Source organism: Rhinatrema bivittatum, chromosome 13 (assembly GCF_901001135.1).
Source record: "Rhinatrema bivittatum chromosome 13, aRhiBiv1.1, whole genome shotgun sequence".
NCBI classification, from domain to species: Eukaryota; Metazoa; Chordata; class Amphibia; order Gymnophiona; family Rhinatrematidae; genus Rhinatrema; species Rhinatrema bivittatum.
In genome coordinates, this window is record NC_042627.1 from 4845131 (window position 1) to 4864736 (window position 19606).

Consider the following 19606-nt stretch of genomic DNA (forward strand, 5'->3'; position numbering starts at 1 on the left):
CATTTTCTCCCCTGGGATCTGTTTTGCATGCACAGTAACAAGGACATAAAAGGAAAGGTTGATTTTGCACAAGTTTGAGATCAGTTGTCAAAGCTTCAACAAGAAGTTGTTAGAAAGAATGCAGCAGGGCTGCTGGGTTTCACATGGAGGAGGAGGAGGAGGAAGGGCGGAGCTCCCAGCTGTGCCTTGATCCATTCCAGACCTTCCTTACTCTTTTTCCAAAGCCCATTCTGTTGCCCTGGTCCCAAAGTCAGTTTATCACAGTCTCCCTTTCATCGAGCACCAGAGAGCAGGAAACAGAGATCACCCACATCCCAGCTCTGCTCCTCCTTCAAGACAGAAGAGGGCATCACTGCTCTTCATCTGGAGAGAACGGAATGTCCTTTCCTCTGGCATCTGCTGGGACTCAACTTCCAGTGGTGTGATGGGAGAGGTTTTCAGAAGAGGTACAACATATGCAAGCACCTTAGATGCACCAGAGACAGAGAGCCTTTCATTTCCAGGGTGGGACGGCTGAGGGGAGCAGGACTAGCACAGGTATATGCATGAGCAAGTCAAACTTTCACTTTTACTAGGTTTTATTTCAACAATTACTGGCTGCATTTTGCCATCATAACACATAGCAAGCATTGCATGGGTATTTGAAACTGAATTTCTCGCACTCTGAGAGGCAGTCCAGCCTGAGCCAGGCTATAGTGGACTGATGTAACAGAAAGAATCAAACTCATACTGCTGCTGCCCATTACCCTATCTGTGCTGTGGTGGGGCTGTGTGTGTGTGTGTGTGTGTGTGTGTGTGTGTGTGAGGGAAGCTTGCATTGCTGCTGCCTGCGCTGTATCTGTTCTGTGGTGGGGCGCTCTGTGTGTGTGTGTGTGTGTGTGTGTGTGTGAGGGAAGTTTGCATTGCTGCTGCCTGCGCTGTATCTGTTCTGTGGTGGGGCTGTGTGTGTGTGTGTGTGAGGGAAGCTTGCATTGCCGCTGCCTGCGCTGGATCTGTTCTGTGGTGGGGCTGTGTGTGTGTGTGTGTGTGTTTTGTGTGAGGGAAGCTTGCATTGCCGCTGCCCATTGCCCTATCTGTTCTATGGTAGGGATGTCTGTGTGTATGTGAGGGAGGCTTCCATTGCTGCTATCCATGCTGTTCCTGTACTGTGGTGGGGCAGTGTGTGTGTGTGTATGTGTGAGGGAAGCTTGCATTGCCGCTGCCTGCGCTGTATCTGTTCTGTGGTGGGGCTGTGTGTGGGTGTGTGTGTGTTTTGTGTGAGGGAAGCTTGCATTGCCGCTGCCCATTGCCCTATCTGTTCTATGGTAGGGATGTCTGTGTGTATGTGAGGAAGGCTTCCATTGCTGCTATCCATGCTGTTCCTGTTCTATGGTGAGACAGTGTGTGTGTGTGTGTGTGTGTGTGTGTGTGTGTGTGTGTGTGAGGGAAGCTTGCATTGCCGCTGCCTGCGCTGTATCTGTTCTGTGTTGGGCTGTGTGTGTGTGTGTGTTTTGTGTGAGGGAAGCTTGCATTGCCGCTGCCCATTGCCCTATCTGTTCTATGGTAGGGATGTCTGTGTGTATGTGAGGGAGGCTTCCATTGCTGCTATCCATGCTGTTCCTGTTCTATGGTGAGACAGTGTGTGTGTGTGTGTGTGTGTGTGTGTGTGTGTGTGTGTGTGTGTGAGGGAAGCTTGCATTGCTGCTGCCTGCGCTGTATCTGTTCTGTGGTGGGACAGTGTGTGTGTGTGTGTGTGTGTGTGTGTGTGAGGGAAGCTTGCATTGCTGCTGCCTGCGCTGTATCTGTTCTGTGGTGGGACAGTGTGTGTGTGTGTGTGTGTGTGTGTGTGTGAGGGAAGCTTGCATTGCTGCTGCCTGTGCTGTATCTGTTCTGTGGTGGGGCTGTGTGTGTGTGCGTGTGTGTGAGGGAAGCTTGCATTGCCACTGCCTGCGCTGTATCTGTTCTATGGTGGGGCTCTGTGTGTGTGTGTGTGTCTGTGTGTGTGTGAGGGAAGCTTGCATTGCCACTGCCTGCGCTGTATCTGTTCTGTGGTGGGGCTGTGTGTGTGTGTGTGTGTGTGTTTTGTGTGAGGGAAGCTTGCATTGCCGCTGCCCATTGCCCTATCTGTTCTATGGTAGGGATGTCTGTGTGTATGTGAGGGAGGCTTCCATTGCTGCTATCCATGCTGTTCCTGTACTGTGGTGGGGCAGTGTGTGGGTGTGTGTGGGTGTGTGTGTGGGTGTGTATGTGAGGGAAAGCTTGCACTACTGCTGCCTGTGTTATACCTGTTCTATGGTGAGACAGTGTGTGGGTGTGTGTGTGTGAGGGAAAGCTTGCACTACTGCTGCCTGTATTGTACCTGTTCTATGGTGAGACAGTGTGTGTGTGTGTGTGTGTGTGTGTGTATGTGTGTGTGTGTGTATGTGTGAGGGAAGTTTGCTCTGCTGCTGCCTGCTCTGTATCTGTTCTATGGTGGAGCAGTGTACGTGTGTTGGAGGGGGGAGTTTGCCCTACCGTTGTCTGTACTGTACTTGTTCATTGAAATCATCGGCCCAGTGTGCTGTGGTGATCAACAAAGCAAACAGAATGTTAGGAATTATTAGGATGGGAATGGAAAATAAAACAGGAGATGTCATAATGCCTCTGTATCGCTCCATGGTGAGACCGCACCTTGAATACTGTGTGCAATTCTGGTGGCCGCATCTCAAAAAGGATATAATTGTGATGGAGAAGGTACAGAGGAGGGCGACCAAAATGATAAGGGGAATGGAACGGCTCCCCTATGAGGAAAGGCTGAAGAGGTTAGGACTTTTCAGCTTGGAGAAGAGACGACTGAGGGGGGATAGAGTAGAAGTCTACAAAATCATGAAAGAACTTGAACAAGTTAATGTAAATCGGTTATTTACTCTCTCAGATAATAGAAGGACCAGGGGGCGCTCCATGAAGTTAGCAAGTAGCTCATTTAAAACAAATTAAAAAAAAATCTTTTTCACTCAGTGCATAGTTAAACTCTGGAATTCATTGCCAGGGGATGTGGTTTCAGCAGTTAGTGTTACTGGGTTTAAAAAAAGGTTTGGATAAGTTTCTAGAGGTTAAATCCATAAAACTGCTAGGACGGTAATTAATAAGCAATAGCAGCTTGTGATCTGTCTAATCTTTGGGTACTTGTGACTTGGATTGACCACTGTTGCAAACAGGATGCTGGGCTTGATGGCATTTCTTATGTTCTTATGTTCTTATGATGGGGCTGTGTGTGTGAGGGAAGCTTGCGTTGCCGCTGCCTGTGCTGTACCTGTTCTGTAATGGGGCAGTGTACTGACACTGTCTGTGCTGTTCTTGTCCTATGAATAAATTGAGGACTTTTGTTTCCAGCGCTGTCAGTTTGACACCTTCCTTCAGCACTAAATTAATTAGACATCTTTTAAACCTAAACGCATTTGGTGGGAGGAGAACTGGGAGCATGAAAACATCAGATCTGTTCCAAACACTAGGAATCGCTTGAATGCCCAAGTACAAAACTATTTATTTTCTGACCTGGACTTGTTCCTGGTCCAGAACTGCAGCTCATTGTCTGCACAAGGATGGAAGGTTTAAAATAAACCTTAGCAAGCTGTGAGATTGCGTCTCTCTCTCTAATTTGGAGCAGATGTTTTTCTCTTTCTTATGCTTAATGGAGCATCTAGTTCATTTTAATAAGATAAAAATGGATGATTTTCGTCAGCTTCGTTAAGCATAGAAACATAGAATACAATGGCAGACAAGGGCCTGAAGGCACATCGAGTGTAGTGCAGTGCTCCCTGTTAATCTCTGACTTTTCCCTTACTTCTGCACAACTAAGGCTTTCCTAAATGATGTTAATGTTTTTTGTCTCTACTACCCTCTGCTGGGAGGGTCGTTCCCTGCATTTGCTGTTTGTGTGGCAGAATCCTAGCGCTGACTGCTTCCCGTAGCTTTCCCTCTGACCTAATACTGCTCTGCTGGAGGACTGATATAGAAGAGGTTTTATTACTCGGGTCTCTGCAGGTCAGTGCTGCAGGTCCATCTAATATGAGGGGAGAGGCTATCTATCATATCAGCTCCTTTCTCATATTTGTTTGGGACAGCATCCTAACCCTACAAATCCACATCACAATAACATTGTATACAAGAAAGAGGAAAACTCAGTTTGGGAAGAGGTAGTCCAAATAGTGATGAATGGGTAACCCCTCTGTCATTACTTCAGTACATAGCCTTTAAATCTCACAGGTGGTTTAATGTTGCTGCATGTATGTGCTGCCTGTGTGGCAGATGCTGCATTTTGGGTATAAATATTTGCAGCTTTGCTGGCACCTTCCCCTGGGAAACGTTGCATGCTCCCTGCAATCTGTTTCATCGGTGTGGGATTGGGACAGTCCTGTGCCTATGCTGTGGAGATGACATATCTTTTCTTATCCATTGCAGAATGCTCTCTAATTCTAGAGAGTGATATTTCATGGAAGAATCCACAATTTTGGCAGTAGATTTGTCCATCAACTGCGATGGACAATCCTACTCTACACATGTTGCCCATTTCCAAGAACTGGATCTGTTTTGAAGAAAAAGTTGGACTCGTGTAGGATCCTCAGGTTTACATTTGCAAGATCCCTGACTTTTCTGTTGCAGTACATTTTAGCATTCTTATGCTTCTGGTCTAGCTGGTCTGTGAGTTTTTCCACCCCTTCTGCTTAAGAAAGGTGGAAGGAAGGAGAAAGTTCTTTTTCACTCAACGCACAATTAAACTCTGAAATTTGTTGCCAGAAGATGTGGTTAGTGCATTTAGTATAGCTGTGTTTAAAAAAGGATTGGATAAGTTCTTGGTTGAGAAGTCCATTACCTGCTATTAATTAAGTTGACTTAGATAATAATCACCGCTATTACTATCAACGGTAACATGGAATAGACTTAGTTTTTGGGTACTTGCCAGGTTCTTAGGGCCTGGATTGGCCACTGTTGGAAACAGGATGCTGGGCTTGATGGACCCTTGGTTTGTCCCAGCATGGCAATTTCTTATGTTCTTATGTTCTTAACTGATTTTCAGGAAAGTGTGTTTGTGAGGAATTATGTAAACTTAAATTAGATAAAGCGTATACCCTTATCTCCATATTGGTTGCTATTTGGATGTATTTCTCCTTTAACAATTAAGGCTCTGGGATCTCGTTTACTAATTCGTAAACATGTTTGGCTGCCAAAAGGGTCATCTTGCACCTCGACCCCCTCCATCTTATTGGACTTGGCATAGCTGTTTTCATAAGATGATGCACATGGAGGCGGCTATAGGGCGACAGTCTCCGCTGCTCAAGAAGAGGTTTCTGAACATCTGGGACCCCTATCTTCAGTCCTTACCACATCGGTCTCGCAGCTTGATCATTAATGATTGATCGTTGGTGGAACTGACTTCACGGTGATTTGCATTCGGTGATGCAGATTGATGGACAGAACTGAGGCCCTCTTGGATAATGGGGTCGAATCTCTTCATATAAGAGGGCTGGTAAATTTAGGGGAAGGGGAGTGATGGGGGGGGGGGGGGGTTCTGGTTACACCAAAGGTTATAATGCGATGGAGTTCGTTGTTTTGATTTGTTATCTTGTTTACTTGTACAGCTCCGCACATCATAATAAAAAATTATTTTACATTAAAAAAAAAAAAATTAGATAAAGCGACAGGGCCGGATGAGTTACATCCAAGGGTATTAAGGGAACCAAGAGAAGTTCTGGCAGCTCTGCTGGCTGACATTTTCCATTCTTTTGTAGGGTTGGGAGTAATTCCAGAGCCCTGAAGGCGGATGTGGGTCATCTTCACAAAACTGGAAGGAAGACGAAAGCTGGGACCTACAGACCTGTTAGTCTGACCTCTGTGCTGAGCAAATTAATGGAATTGGTGCTAAATCAGAGGAGAGTGCAGTTTCTGGAATCCAATGGATTAGAAGATGTGAGGCAGCAAGGTTTTACCAGAGGTAGGTCCTCCCAAATATATCTGATCAATTTCTTTGACTGGGAAACCAGGAAGTTGCATTAGGGGAGATGTAGTGTACCTGGATTTCAGTAAGGCCTTTGACACAGTTCTGCATAGGTGATTTATAAATAAATTGAGCTCCCTTACTATGGGCCCTAAAGTGACTGACTGAGTTAGAAACTGGTTGAAGGCAACAAAGGGTAGTGGGAAATGGAGTTCTGTATGAGAAGAGGGGTGCGTTGCTAGCAGTGTGCGGCAAGGATCAGTCTTTGGACCGGTTCTTTCCAACATTTTCTTGAGCGACATTGTGGAAGGATTGTCAGGAAGGTTTGTCTTTTTGCAGATGATATCAAAATCTGCAGCATGGTAGACAATTAGGAAGGTGTGGAAAACATGAGAAGGGATTTAGTAAAACTCACGAAATGGTCTGGCAGAAAAGATTTTATGCGAAAAATGCAGAGACGTGCAGTATAAGGGGGTGAAATTCTTCTAAGCACAAAAAAGAGTGGGATTTGAGGGTGATCATATCTGAGGATCTTAAGGTGGTGAAACAGGCAGATAAGTCGATGACAGAAGCCAGAAAGTTACTTGGCTGCATAGGGAAAAAAATGGTCAGCAGAAAAATGGAGATGATATTGGTCCTGTATAGGTCCCTTGTGAGATTGCATTTGAAATACTGGGGTAGATTTTCAAAGGGTTACGCGCGTAAGACGAAAACCTACCCCTGTGCGTGCCGAACCTATTTTGCATAGGCTCGGCGGTGCATGCAAGCCCCGGGACGCGCATATGTCCCAGGGCTTTGAAAAATGGGCGATCCAGGGGCGGGGACAGGGGCGGGGCGGCAGTCCGGGGGTGGAGCCAGGGGCATGGCCTGTGCCGGGGGATGGCACGTTGGCAGCTGGCCAGCGCGCACAAGTTACGCCTGCCTTGGGCAGGCGTAACTTTTGGAACAAAGGTAGGGGGGGATTTAGGTAGGGCTGGGGGGCGGGTTAGGTAGGGGAAGGGAGGGGAAGGTGGGGAGAGGCGGGAGGGAACGGAGGGAACGGAGGAAGGCTGCGCGGCTTGGCGCGCGCAAGTTGCACAATTGTGCACCCCTTGCGCGCGCCGACCCTGGATTTTATAACATGCGCGCGGCTGCGCGCGCATGTTATAAAATTGGGCATAGATTTTGGGTTGCACGAACAAATCTACGCATGCGTGCAGGTTTTAAGTTCTGCCCCACTGTGTACAGTTCTGAAAACCACACCTTCATAAGGATATACATTCTTTACATTTTTTTTTTATTCTGCTTTTTGGCACTTCAAAGTGGATTACACTCAGTACTAGAGGTATTTCCCTATCCCCACAGAGTTTATAATCTAATTTTATACCTGATGCAACAGAGGGTAAAGTGACTCGCCCAAGATCAGAAGAGCAACAGTGGGATCTGAATGCGGGTTTGCAGCCCATTGCTCTAACCACTAGGCTACTCCTCCACGCCAAATTAGTCCGTCAGTCCAGAGAGTGGCTACTAAAATAATCAGTGGCCTTCATTCTAAAGCATAGAGGGATAGACTTAAAGATCTAAACATGTACACCCTAGAGGAAAGGCAGGATAGGGGAGATAAGAGAGAGACATTTAAATAGCCCAAGGTTTCCATGCAGAGGAGGTGAGACTTTTTCAATAGAAAGGGACCATGTGATAAGGGTGAAAGGGAGTAGACTCAGGAGTAATCTTTTAAAATAAATAAGGAAATAGTAGTATTGGATGCATGGAATGGTCTCCCTTTGGAAGTGGTGGACACAAGGGACAGTATCTGAATTCAAAAGAGCAAGGGATAAACACAGATGACCCCTGAGGGAGTGGTGGGGATTGTAAAGGTGAATACTTGGAGTAGATGGCCCATATGGTCTTATTCTGCTGTTCCTTTTCCATGTATATCAGTCTTTGTCCATTTTAGCCGGCAGGGTCGCAGCCCACATTTCCTTATCTTTCTCATTCAGTCCTGTTGCAATTTCAGAATTCTCCCACTGTTCTCTGAAAAACGTGCACTCGTGGAAGACCTCGCCTGGCAGGGATTGGAATCAGACCTGCAGCCATGGCTGAGGCACATGCTTCTTGCATGGTGCTGGTTCTTTGTTTACAAGGGCACCATGTTTGTGGGACTGAATCCAGACAGGCTCAAATGCTTTGCAGCAACTTAGGAAGACAGAAAGTATTTACAGGCCTGCTACTGTGGCGGCTTCCTGGAGCTGTTCCTCTGATCTAATGCCGCTACTGAGGAAGTTACATTGCTCATGGGAGGGGAAATTGTCTATTATACTATTCACCACCCTTCCTGTGAAGAAATGTTTTTTGATGTTGCTTGAGTCTCAATGAAATTACTAGGTAATGCATTTAAAAGAAATAGGAGAATTGTTTTTTCTCAACATACAGTTAAGCTCTGGAATTCGTTGCCATAGGATGTAATGAAAGCTGTTAGTGTAGCTGCATTTACAAAAAGGTTTGGGCAATTCCTGGAGGAAAAGTCCATTAACGATTATTAAGGGGGACTTGGGGAATTCCACAGCCTATCCCTGGGATAAGTAGCAGCATGGAATCTATTAATCTTTTGGGATCCTTCCAGGTACTTATGACCTGGACTGGCTACTGCTGGAAATAAGGTGCTGGGCTTGATGGACCTTTGGTCTGACCCAGTATGGCAAATCTTACGGTCTCCTGTTCTAAATCACTAATATTAACCTAATTTCCCTCCCATGCACTCATTGCTGTCTCCTCCTCCTCTCCTCCAGGGGAAGGGGGAAGATGCCAGGGTGCCTGCTCCTGGATCTGGCGGCAGAAGCAGATAGTGACAGATATGAGAAATAGAGCATGGAAGTCAGGAGGGGGGAGAATCTATAAAGCACCCACCACCTCAACTATGCCTTACTCCTTTCTCATGCTCTTTTCCTCCCTTCTGCGTTTTCTCTACCCACTTCCTCCTCTGCTCTCTTTCAGGGGTGGATTTGCCAGTAGCCAGAGAATGCAGGTTCTTACAGCGGAGGGGGACAGATTGTGGTCCGTGTGTCATGTTCAGCCTATGGAGACCTTTCTTCTGGCTTGTTCTGGAATTTGTTGTCAGAGGATGTGGTTAGTGCAGTTAGTGTAGCTGGGTTTAAAAAAGGTTTGGATAAGTTCTTGGAGGAGAAGTCCATTACCTGCTATTAATCAAGTTTACTTAGGGAATAGCCACTGCTATTAATTGCATCAGTAGCATGGGATCTTCTTAGTGTTTGGGTAATTGCCAGGTTCTTATGGCCTGGATTGGCCTCTGTTGGAAACAGGATGCTGGGCTTGATGGACCCTTGGTCTGACCCAGTATGGCATCTCTCATGTTGTTATGTTCTTATGTTCTTAACCCATAAAGGACTGATCACACGCTCGCTCTAGGGATCTGCTTAAAAAACCTCTCAGATGGACGGTCATTGCAGACCCCTCAAAGGAAGGGGCTGCATTTGAATGGTAACCTCTCCCTCACACTAATGCACACTTTTACTAACTGAACTAAAGGTTCATCCAGGTCTTAATGGTGATGTAACCAAAGGGTCCGTCACATTATGATAATTATTATAGTGTATTTATTATTGTATGTTATATGCTAACTTTTGTATTTTTATGCCTTTTATGCTTTTTATTATTTGTATGATGTTTTGAAATATTTTTTATTGTAAGTCACTTTGTTCAGTCTTACTAGACTGAAAAGTGGGGAGTGGGGGGTATGATAATGAAGGAGGAGAGAGAGACTGGGAGGAAAGGAGAAAGAGCCAGACAGATTGGAGTCCAAGGGGAATCCCCCTTCCACTAAGCCTCCAAGAGGGACAACCTGACCACCAGGAACAGGACCATATTCCAATGTGACCTTGAGGCCAAACGTTTTTCTCATCCCTGGTCCCTCTCCTGCACACTCTCTCTTTACCTTCTTTATTGAACTTTCTCACCTATCCTTCCTCCTCATCTCCTGCTATGCTCTCTCTCTTTTTCAGTCTTCCTCTACATTTATGCTCCCTCTCTTCAACTCTCTATGCCAAGCCAGCCAACTCTGCTCTCCCTCCCCCGAGCAGTGGGTTGCAGATCCTCCTCTCCCCATACGTCTGCACCTGCACAGATCGCTGGCCCATAATCATATTATTTTCTATGCAGGGAGACCAACTAAAGAGGCAAGGGGTCTGGATTCACACAAGAAAGCAGGCTAACACACACACATACACACACATACATACACACACACACACACACACATACACACACACACACACACATACACACACACACACACACACATACACATACACATACACACACACACACATACACACACACACACCAAATTAATTGGTCATTATTTCCTCCGAGGGTGGGAAGAAATAACCATCCCTGCCTGCCTAGTTCAGATTAGTCCTTCTTGGGGCTTCAATTCTCCTTGTACCACTATATCTACTACACAGGAATTGGGGTCATGAAACTGAAATTGGGGACAATCCCTGAAAAGAAGAGACATCTGGTAAGCCATGGTATAAAGGTATGGATGATGGCCATTTTGTGAGTATTGGTCGATTGGCCTCTCAGTTAGCTTGACCATCAGGCCAGCCTTGGAGCTCTTGCTCCCTGACCCCCATGCAAACAAACCTTAATAGCCATAACAGACCCATGCGAGCCAGAGAGTTATATTGCATCCTGATATGATCCTTTCCATACAAGAGTGGACCTGTATAAATATTGAAAGTTGCATTTTCTTTTCTACGAATACCATATTTAAAGATGATCCATCAGTGGGGCATAGCAAAGTTTCATGGTTCCCCCCAAGATCTGATAAGAATATAAGATTTGCATACTGGGTCCAATCTGGGTCTTTCGTCTTTCATCACAGGGGGATCATTCCATCCCCTTTATCATTTTGGTCACCCTTCTCTGTACTTTTTCTAATTCTCCTATATCTTTTTTGAGATGTGGTGACCGGAACTGCACACAATACTCAAGATGACATCGCATCATGGAGCGATACAGAGGCATTATGATATTCTCTGTTTTATTCTCCATTCCTTCCCGAATAATTCCTAGCATACTGTTTGCTTTCTTGGCTGCGGCTGCACAATGAGCAGAAGATTTCAATGTGTTATCCACGATGACGCCTGGATCCTTTTCCTGAGCGGTGACGCCCAATGTGGAACCTTGCATTGTGTTGCCCTTCCCTCATTAATGCTTTTTACCATATGGTTGCATGATACTGAGTCATTTGACAGAAATGAGCACAAACAGCACTTCAGTTTATCCAAAGATGAGTATTGTGCCATCTAGAATCTGGCTAATGATATTCCAGTTGTTAAAAGCCAGTGAATAGGAGGTGGAAGGTGCAATAGTTTTATTATGGATTATTCATAATGTATATATCACCGAAGTGACGCAATATTTTAAAAGAAACTGTCCCATAATCCCAAAGGGAAATTTCAAACTTTGCTTTCCTCAGATCTGATGAATTTCATCATTAACAGGTTCAAGAGGGATGTGCATTCATTTTCAGGGGTTTGTGCAAGGATTGTTTTACACACATAAAATGTGTACAATTTTCTGCACGGAAACAGCATTTACATGCCTAAACTTTCAAAATGAATGGAACAAATGGGTATTTCAGAATGAATATGGAAAATTGTTCTTTGAACCAAAAATGAATCAAACGAACATTTTTCACATGCACATCTCTAATGTCCTGGGGAGACCAATTTTCAGAGAAATTTAGATGGGTAACAGCGGAGTTACCTAGCTAGATTCCCCTGTTATTAACTTGTCTACTTCATGCTGACTTTCACAGCCTGCAGGCTTTGAGCCAGATTAATAAGAAGTGTTCCCAAGGGTGCGTTTAGGTCAGGGAGAGAAAGAGTGCGTGTTCCTTTGCATTTTCAAATGTGCACACGTTGTTTTACCCCTGATCAGAGGGTGGAAGGTACGTGGCCAGAAAAGCCTGGCCAGTGTCTGATGAGAAAACTGGGCCTTCAAGCAGCCTGGATCTTTCCTTAGAGGTATCCCACTCACATGATGCAGATATTAGACTCTTGTGTGAAGGATACACTGGGATTCTATTACATTTGATAAAGATTCCTTCCATAGAAATATCCCTCAAACAGGAGCTTTGGATAATGCACTGGAACAGAGGAGTGGACCTGTTACTAATAATTAGATAAACCTATGATTATATCCATGCACCAATGACAAGTGTGATACTGTGTTTCAAGAGTACATGATAGCCCTTTAAAACAAATATATATAGTTGTGAAATGCAACAATTGTGTTTAATGCAAAGTTCATGATACAAGAATACTAAATAATGAACTGTTACAGAATACCGAGTCCAGAAGGGTGGCAGGTACAGTTGTGCTTACTCAGGAAAAGCAGAGGCAAATTCTGTGAATGCTAGTGACTGGTCAAAGAGCTCCCAAGGAACTATCTGTGCAGAGACTGCAGCCTTCTCTCAGCAGCCACAGAGGGTTGCAGTATTGCATTGCCCAAGCATGACAGGAGATGTGGAAGGCACAAAATGAATCCTGAAAACTGTCTGGGAAGGGCAAATGAGAAGGATGAAGGAGAGAATTCAGTCCTGGTGGCTCCCTAATAAGAGCTGTACAGAAAGGTTTAAGGGATGACCTGCATGATGACTTCATGACTTAAGTCAGAAAGGATAAAAGGAGGTGCTGTTTAAGAGAGGACAAACAAATGTATTGGCCAAGAATGACCATGATCTTTTCCCCTTTTGACAGGATAGAATGAGAACTGCAGCTGGACGTCCCACCCTCATGGAGCTCAGCACCCAGTTTCCCACCATCTCCTCGCCAGAAGCTTTCAATAAAACGTCGATGAACCATACTTATGAGGCTTTCACCACAGCCGACATAGTCCTGATCAGCTTTTCTCTGATCATCTCCTTGCTTGGTTTGGTTGGGAATGGAATCATCCTCTGGTTCCTTGGCTTTAAGATCAAAAGGAACAAATTCACCATCTATATCCTGAACCTTGCCATGGCCGATCTGATGTTTCTTCTTTGCTGCTTGGTTGTATTACTTTGCATTCTGCTGGATATTGGAACATCCATTGCTCCTTGGACTGTCCTTCAGTTTTTGCTCATCTTTGGATATTACACCGGCTTATACCTCCTGACAGCCATCAGTGTGGAGCGCTGTCTGTCTGTCCTTTACCCCATCTGGTATCAGTGCCAACGCCCAAGGCATCAGTCTGCCTTTGTATGTGTTTTTCTGTGGGTCCTCTCCTGCCTGGTCACTGGACTGGAGTTCTTTGTGTGCGTTGAATGGGATGAAGAATCTCTGAGCCACATGAAGGGCTGTGAGATTGCTTTGTTTATGTTCATCTGCATATTAACATTCTTGGTCTTTACCCCACTTATGGTCATCTCTAGCCTAATACTGCTTGTTAAGATCCGGATGAACTCCCAGCAGCATCACCAGCCCAAGCTTTACGTGGTCATAGTGACCACAGTTTTCATCTTCTGTGTATTTGCAATGCCCTTGAGGATCTTGTCGCTGTTGTGGTACCAGCATCTTTATTACCCAGAGATCTTTGAATATTTGACTATCCTGTTCTCCTCCATCAATAGCACCGCCAACCCATTCATCTACTTCCTAGTGGGGAGCCAGGGCAGGCAGATCTTTGAAGGCTTCACCATCTTGGGGGCACTTCAGAGGGTCTTCAAGGAAGATTCAGAAATAGCAGTGCCGCAGGAAACATAAAATACAAGCTCAACCACGATCCAGACCGAAGAGTAATGTTTCTAGCACTAGACATAGTCAGACAGCACAAGAAACCTAAGAGAAGCCTGGGAAATAGCTAATCATTGCATAAAGTGTGGCTGCTGCATTAGAAATCAAGGTCAACATAAAGGTATCATTAATACCTTTTCACTGGACTAACTTTCTAGAGCATATTAAAAGGGGACTTAGAAGTATCCATAAGAGCAATAGTCAAAGGCATTTCCATGGGTAAAACGCCGTTTTACCTGCAGATAAGGGGGTTTTAATTATTGTCCACCTTCGGTGGTTTTTCTACAATGCACCTATTATTGCCTGCACTGCACTGAGGCATGGGTAGCGGGCAGGTGATCAAGCAGGTTTTGTACAACCTGAACTGCATGTATTGTTCTAGATGAGAACAATTTTACCAAGAAAGAAAGCAGGGGCCACCATCTGCAGGTCATGTTTGCTGCTCTTACTTCTGCTTTGATTATTGCTGTAAACCCTGTGCGTAAAGGGGACCCTGGCTTCCTCGCCCATTACCTAATGTAATTCTGCAGTCTCTCTGTCAGCCTTCCCAGCTATTCACCAACACATCACCCCTTTCTAACCTTTCTATTACCCCCGCTGTATAATGCAAGTCCTGATTTACCTGTGCATTTGGGCACCATCATCCCTGATGATGGGAGTGTAGCTCGGAAACGTTAGTCAGAAATATAGGTAGTCCAGATTCTTTGCTAATCTTTATATTTGTGAGGATTCTTAAAATCCGATTCGTTTCTAGCAGCTGTGTGATCAGAAAAAACTGATTAGGTTTTCTGACTTTGAAAACTGTTGTTTGTTTTTTTTTTACCAGATCCTGAAGTTAATTTGCAGATCCCAGGCCAGTAACAATGCATGTGACTGTGATTCATTGAATAGGAGCAGTGGCTGGAATAGACAGTCATAAAGAAGTCTTTACCAATAGCGTGATTTATTAGGCAGCGCACTCGGGTTACAAGAATCAATCATTTAACACAGTACGTTCAGCTTATAATGGGTATTACACATTTCGGACAATCAGTTAGATAGCATGGTCCGCTGATAACAGACAATCAATCAGACGTCACACTCCATTTATGGTGGACGTAGCTGCAATGGTCAGACGGCTAAGGTAGTGCGTCACGCTGAAAACGAACCTGCCTGAGAATGATTGATCGTGGCTTGATAACAACGTGACTGTGGTTGCTGACCACAGCTGTGAATGGCTTGCCGTGCTCTGGCAGTAATGGGACCACAGAACATATTTCAGGGAGGAGGAGATGTACAAAAACAACATCATAGGAACGGTTACAAAAACACTTAGTCATTAAATCTAGGAGCAAGGGCAAGTGATTGCTAATGCTCCTGTTCCCCCCCTACCACCCTCAGGCATCCATAACTGTGACTGGATATTTAGATTGGGAACAGTTTATTTTAATTTGATAACACTGCAATTGTTATTTCTGACTATGGATGTAAATAGTTAATTTCTTGATAACACAGGGGCGGTAACTTTTAAACCGGTGCGTGGGCGCACATGTGCACGCGTTCGTCAGCCTGCGCCCAGGGACTCGGCTATTTTATAACGTATGCACGTATGTGCGCGCATGCAATAAAATAGCCTGGCCGCACGCGCGTGCGCTAAATTTTAAGTGGGCGCCCGCGTGTGCGAGCAGATCCCACGTCTGCCGCGTAAGCAGAGGGATTTTAAAAGGGATGCACGCCGATGCATTTGCCAGTTTTACCAATTTGTTCCCAGTTTACCCAGTTACCAGACAAGTCCTCCAGCCCCCCTCCCGGTTTGATTGCCTGCACACACCCCAGTTACCCCAGACCCTTTAAACCCCTCCGAAATGGCTCTTTTTTTTTGGACTTACACGCCATATGTAGAAGAATGTAAAGTTACGTGGCAGGGAGCCACGGCATGCGCCAGATCACATTAAGTATTTACGCGCAAATTACTGGTTAATGTTCCAAGGCGCCTATTTACCGCCCAGGCCCCGTTCGTTTTGAGAAGTTGTGAGCTGTGCGCGCAGCGGCATTCACGCGCATATCCGGGCAGCTTTTAAAGTCTGCTCAGCATGCGCAAGCCCTGATTAATGCACGGGTCGGGCTCTTAAACTTCACCTTTATGGCTATGGACCATGACTATGAACAGTTGGCTGTCAACCAGGCTCAATGATAGCAGCACTCTGAGTGCTGTTGATGAGCCTGGTTGATAGTGGTTGACTAGGATTTGACTTGCTTTGATTGATTTCTAAATACGGTGGTAAAAAGCACCATTTGTGCAGCTCAGCCAGGCGCACCCCTCCTCTGTACCTCTCTCGTTGGTTAGAAGAAGAAGCTCTCCTGCACAGACCTCTCCACTTTTACCCCTCTCTTGTTAGTGAGAAGAGGGCACCCCTCCTCTGTACCTCTCTCGTTGGTTAGAAGAAGAAGTTCTCCTGCACAGACCTCTCCACTTTTACCCCCCTCTTGTTAGTGAGAAGAGGGCACCCCTCCTCTGTACCTCTCTCGTTGGTTAGAAGAAGAAGCTCTCCTGCACAGCCCTCTCCACTTTTACCCCCCTCTTGTTAGTGAGAAGAGGGCACCCCTCCTCTGTACCTCTCTCGTTGGTTAGAAGAAGAAGCTCTCCTGCACAGACCTCTCCACTTTTACCCCCTCTCTTGTTAGTGAGAAGAGGTTACCCCTCCTCTGTACCTCTCTCGTTGGTTAGAAGAAGCTCTCCTGCACAGACCTCTCCACTTTTACCCCTCTCTTGTTAGTGAGAAGAGGGCACCCCTCCTCTGTACCTCTCTCGTTGGTTAGAAGAAGAAGCTCTCCTGCACAGACCTCTCCACTTTTACCCCTCTCTTGTTAGTGAGAAGAGGGCACCCCTCCTCTGTACCTCTCTCGTTGGTTAGAAGAAGAAGCTCTCCTGCACAGACCTCTCCACTTTTACCCCTCTCTTGTTAGTGAGAAGAGGGCACCCCTCCTCTGTACCTCTCTCGTTGGTTAGAAGAAGCTCTCCTGCACAGACCTCTCCACTTTTACCCCTCTCTTGTTAGTGAGAAGAGGGCACCCCTCCTCTGTACCTCTCTCGTTGGTTAGAAAAAGAAGCTCTCCTGCACAGACCTCTCCACTTTTACCCCTCTCTTGTTAGTGAGAAGAGGGCACCCCTCTTCTGTACCTCTCTCGTTGGTTAGAAGAAGAAGCTCTCCTGCACAGACCTCTCCACTTTTACCCCTCTCTTGTTAGTGAGAAGAGGGCACCCCTCCTCTGTACCTCTCTCGTTGGTTAGAAGAAGAAGCTCTCCTGCACAGACCTCTCCACTTTTACCCCCTCTCTTGTTAGTGAGAAGAGGGCACCCCTCCACTGTACCTCTCTCGTTAGTTAGAAGAAGAAGCTCTCCTGCACAGACCTCTCCACTTTTATCCCTCTCTTGTTAGTGAGAAGAGGGCACCCCTCCTCTGTACCTCTCTCGTTGGTTAGAAGAAGCTCTCCTGCACAGACCTCTCCACTTTTACCCCTCTCTTGTTAGTGAGAAGAGGGCACCCCTCCTCTGTACCTCTCTCGTTGGTTAGAAGAAGAAGCTCTCCTGCACAGACCTCTCCACTTTTACCCCTCTCTTGTTAGTGAGAAGAGGGCACCCCTCCTCTGTACCTCTCTCGTTGGTTAGAAGAAGCTCTCCTGCACAGACCTCTCCACTTTTACCCCTCTCTTGTTAGTGAGAAGAGGGCACCCCTCCTCTGTACCTCTCTCGTTGGTTAGAAGAAGAAGCTCTCCTGCACAGACCTCTCCACTTTTACCCCTCTCTTGTTAGTGAGAAGAGGGCACCCCTCTTCTGTACCTCTCTCGTTGGTTAGAAGAAGAAGCTCTCCTGCACAGACCTCTCCACTTTTACCCCTCTCTTGTTAGTGAGAAGAGGGCAACCCCTCCTCTGTACCTCTCTCGTTGGTTAGAAGAAGAAGCTCTCCTGCACAGACCTCTCCACTTTTCCCCCCTCTCTTGTTAGTGAGAAGAGGGCACCCCTCCACTGTACCTCTCTCGTTAGTTAGAAGAAGAAGCTCTCCTGCACAGACCTCTCCACTTTTATCCCTCTCTTGTTAGTGAGAAGAGGGCACCCCTCCTCTGTACCTCTCTCGTTGGTTAGAAGAAGCTCTCCTGCACAGACCTCTCCACTTTTACCCCTCTCTTGTTAGTGAGAAGAGGGCACCCCTCCTCTGTACCTCTCTCGTTGGTTAGAAGAAGAAGCTCTCCTGCACAGACCTCTCCACTTTTACCCCTCTCTTGTTAGTGAGAAGAGGGCACCCCTCCTCTGTACCTCTCTCGTTGGTTAGAAGAAGAAGCTCTCCTGCACAGACCTCTCCACTTTTACCCCTCTCTTGTTAGTGAGAAGAGGGCACCCCTCCTCTGTACCTCTCTCGTTGGTTAGAAGAAGAAGCTCTCCTGCACATCCCTCTCCACTTTTACCCCTCTCTTGTTAGTGAGAAGAGGTTACCCCTCCTCTGTACCTCTCTCGTTGGTTAGAAGAAGCTCTCCTGCACAGACCTCTCCACTTTTACCCCTCTCTTGTTAGTGAGAAGAGGTTACCCCTCCTCTGTACCTCTCTCGTTAGTTAGAAGAAGAAGCTCTCCTGCACAGACCTCTCCACTTTTACCCCTCTCTTGTTAGTGAGAAGAGGTTACCCCTCCTCTGTACCTCTCTCGTTGGTTAGAAGAAGCTCTCCTGCACAGACCTCTCCACTTTTACCCCTCTCTTGTTAGTGAGAAGAGGGCACCCCTCCACTGTACCTCTCTCGTTAGTTAGAAGAAGAAGCTCTCCTGCACAGCCCTCTCCACTTTTACCCCCTCTCTTGTTAGTGAGAAGAGGGCACCCCTCCTCTGTACCTCTCTCATTGGTTAGAAGAAGAAGCTCTCCTGCACATCCCTCTCCACTTTTACCCCCTCTCTTGTTAGTGAGAAGAGGGCACCCCTCCTCTGTACCTCTCTCGTTGGTTAGAAGAAGAAGCTCTCCTGCACATCCCTCTCCACTTTTACCCCTCTCTTGTTAGTGAGAAGAGGGTTTTCTGCACAGACCCCCTTCACCTCTACTATCTCTTAAGTGCCATGAAACGTCTCCCCCTAGGTTCCCACTCACTCCCTTCATCCCATGGAAAATCTGAGATTGAACTCAAACCAGGTGAATTTCAGCCTGGCTCGGGTTTGATAGAAAGTTTTTTTAACATTTCCCAGTTTCACTGAGGAAATGTTGGCCAGATTAAATGTACCAATTCAGAAAAATGTCAATTATTTGCCCATTGGTCAAATTTTGCAGAAGATTATAGGTATCTGCATCAGATTTTTATTACAATTCAACAAAGTAATCAGACAAATTATAAAACTCTTTAGCAAAACTGTGTTTTTGAAATGTATATGTCTATCCCTATTTTGCAGTCCTGGTGAATGCTTTTCTGCCCTGCCCCCAGCTTTATCATCAGTCCTTATCTGGCATCACCTATAGGCTGACCTGGTTTTCTGCTTCTTAGGGACCTACAGTCTTTAACCCCCTTCATTCTGGCTCTCTTTAACTCCTCTGGCGTATTCTCTGACTTCTTTACGGCTGCTGCGGTCTCTCCCATCCAGAAGAAGTCCTTTCTCAATCCCAACTCCCCATCCGTCTACAGACCTCTCTCTCTCTCCCCCCTTCCTTTCTAAAGCTTTGCAAACACTGGAACCCCAGCAGGCTGGAGTTTCTTCTTTCTACTAGTGCTAAAGTCCCATTTCAGTCTGTTCGGACCTCTTCCCTCTCTCCAAACTGGGCTTTTACACTTCCTCACTCCTCTCTCTCACCCTAATGGGGGGAGCACTCTTCCAGAAATCCTTTTATAAATCCTTTTAACTCTTTGTGCAGCACCTGAAGGGTA

The 19606-nt window shown here is 46.1% G+C and overlaps 1 protein-coding gene across 3 annotated transcripts; it reads left to right on the forward strand.

Moving 5' to 3' along the window:
* The first annotated feature begins 233 nt into the window (after nt 1-233).
* On the forward strand, nt 234-17598 carry LOC115075370 (proto-oncogene Mas-like). Of its 3 annotated transcripts, none has more exons than XM_029575692.1 (3): nt 234-537; nt 5748-5950; nt 12718-17598. In XM_029575692.1, exon 3 carries the CDS (start codon nt 12724-12726, stop codon nt 13699-13701), a length of 978 nt encoding a protein of 325 aa, XP_029431552.1. In that variant the 5' UTR covers nt 234-537; nt 5748-5950; nt 12718-12723; the 3' UTR covers nt 13702-17598. The 3 variants fall into 3 exon arrangements, with proteins under 3 accessions (XP_029431552.1, XP_029431553.1, XP_029431554.1); XM_029575693.1 differs by having other exon boundaries at nt 234-446; XM_029575694.1 differs by lacking the exon at nt 5748-5950.
* The last annotated feature ends 2008 nt before the right edge of the window (nt 17599-19606 follow it).

Bases quoted from the DNA above. Each gene is read 5' to 3' on its own strand.
- LOC115075370 (XM_029575692.1), top strand. From the start codon at position 12,724: ATGAGAACTGCAGCTGGACGTCCCACCCTCATGGAGCTCAGCACCCAG.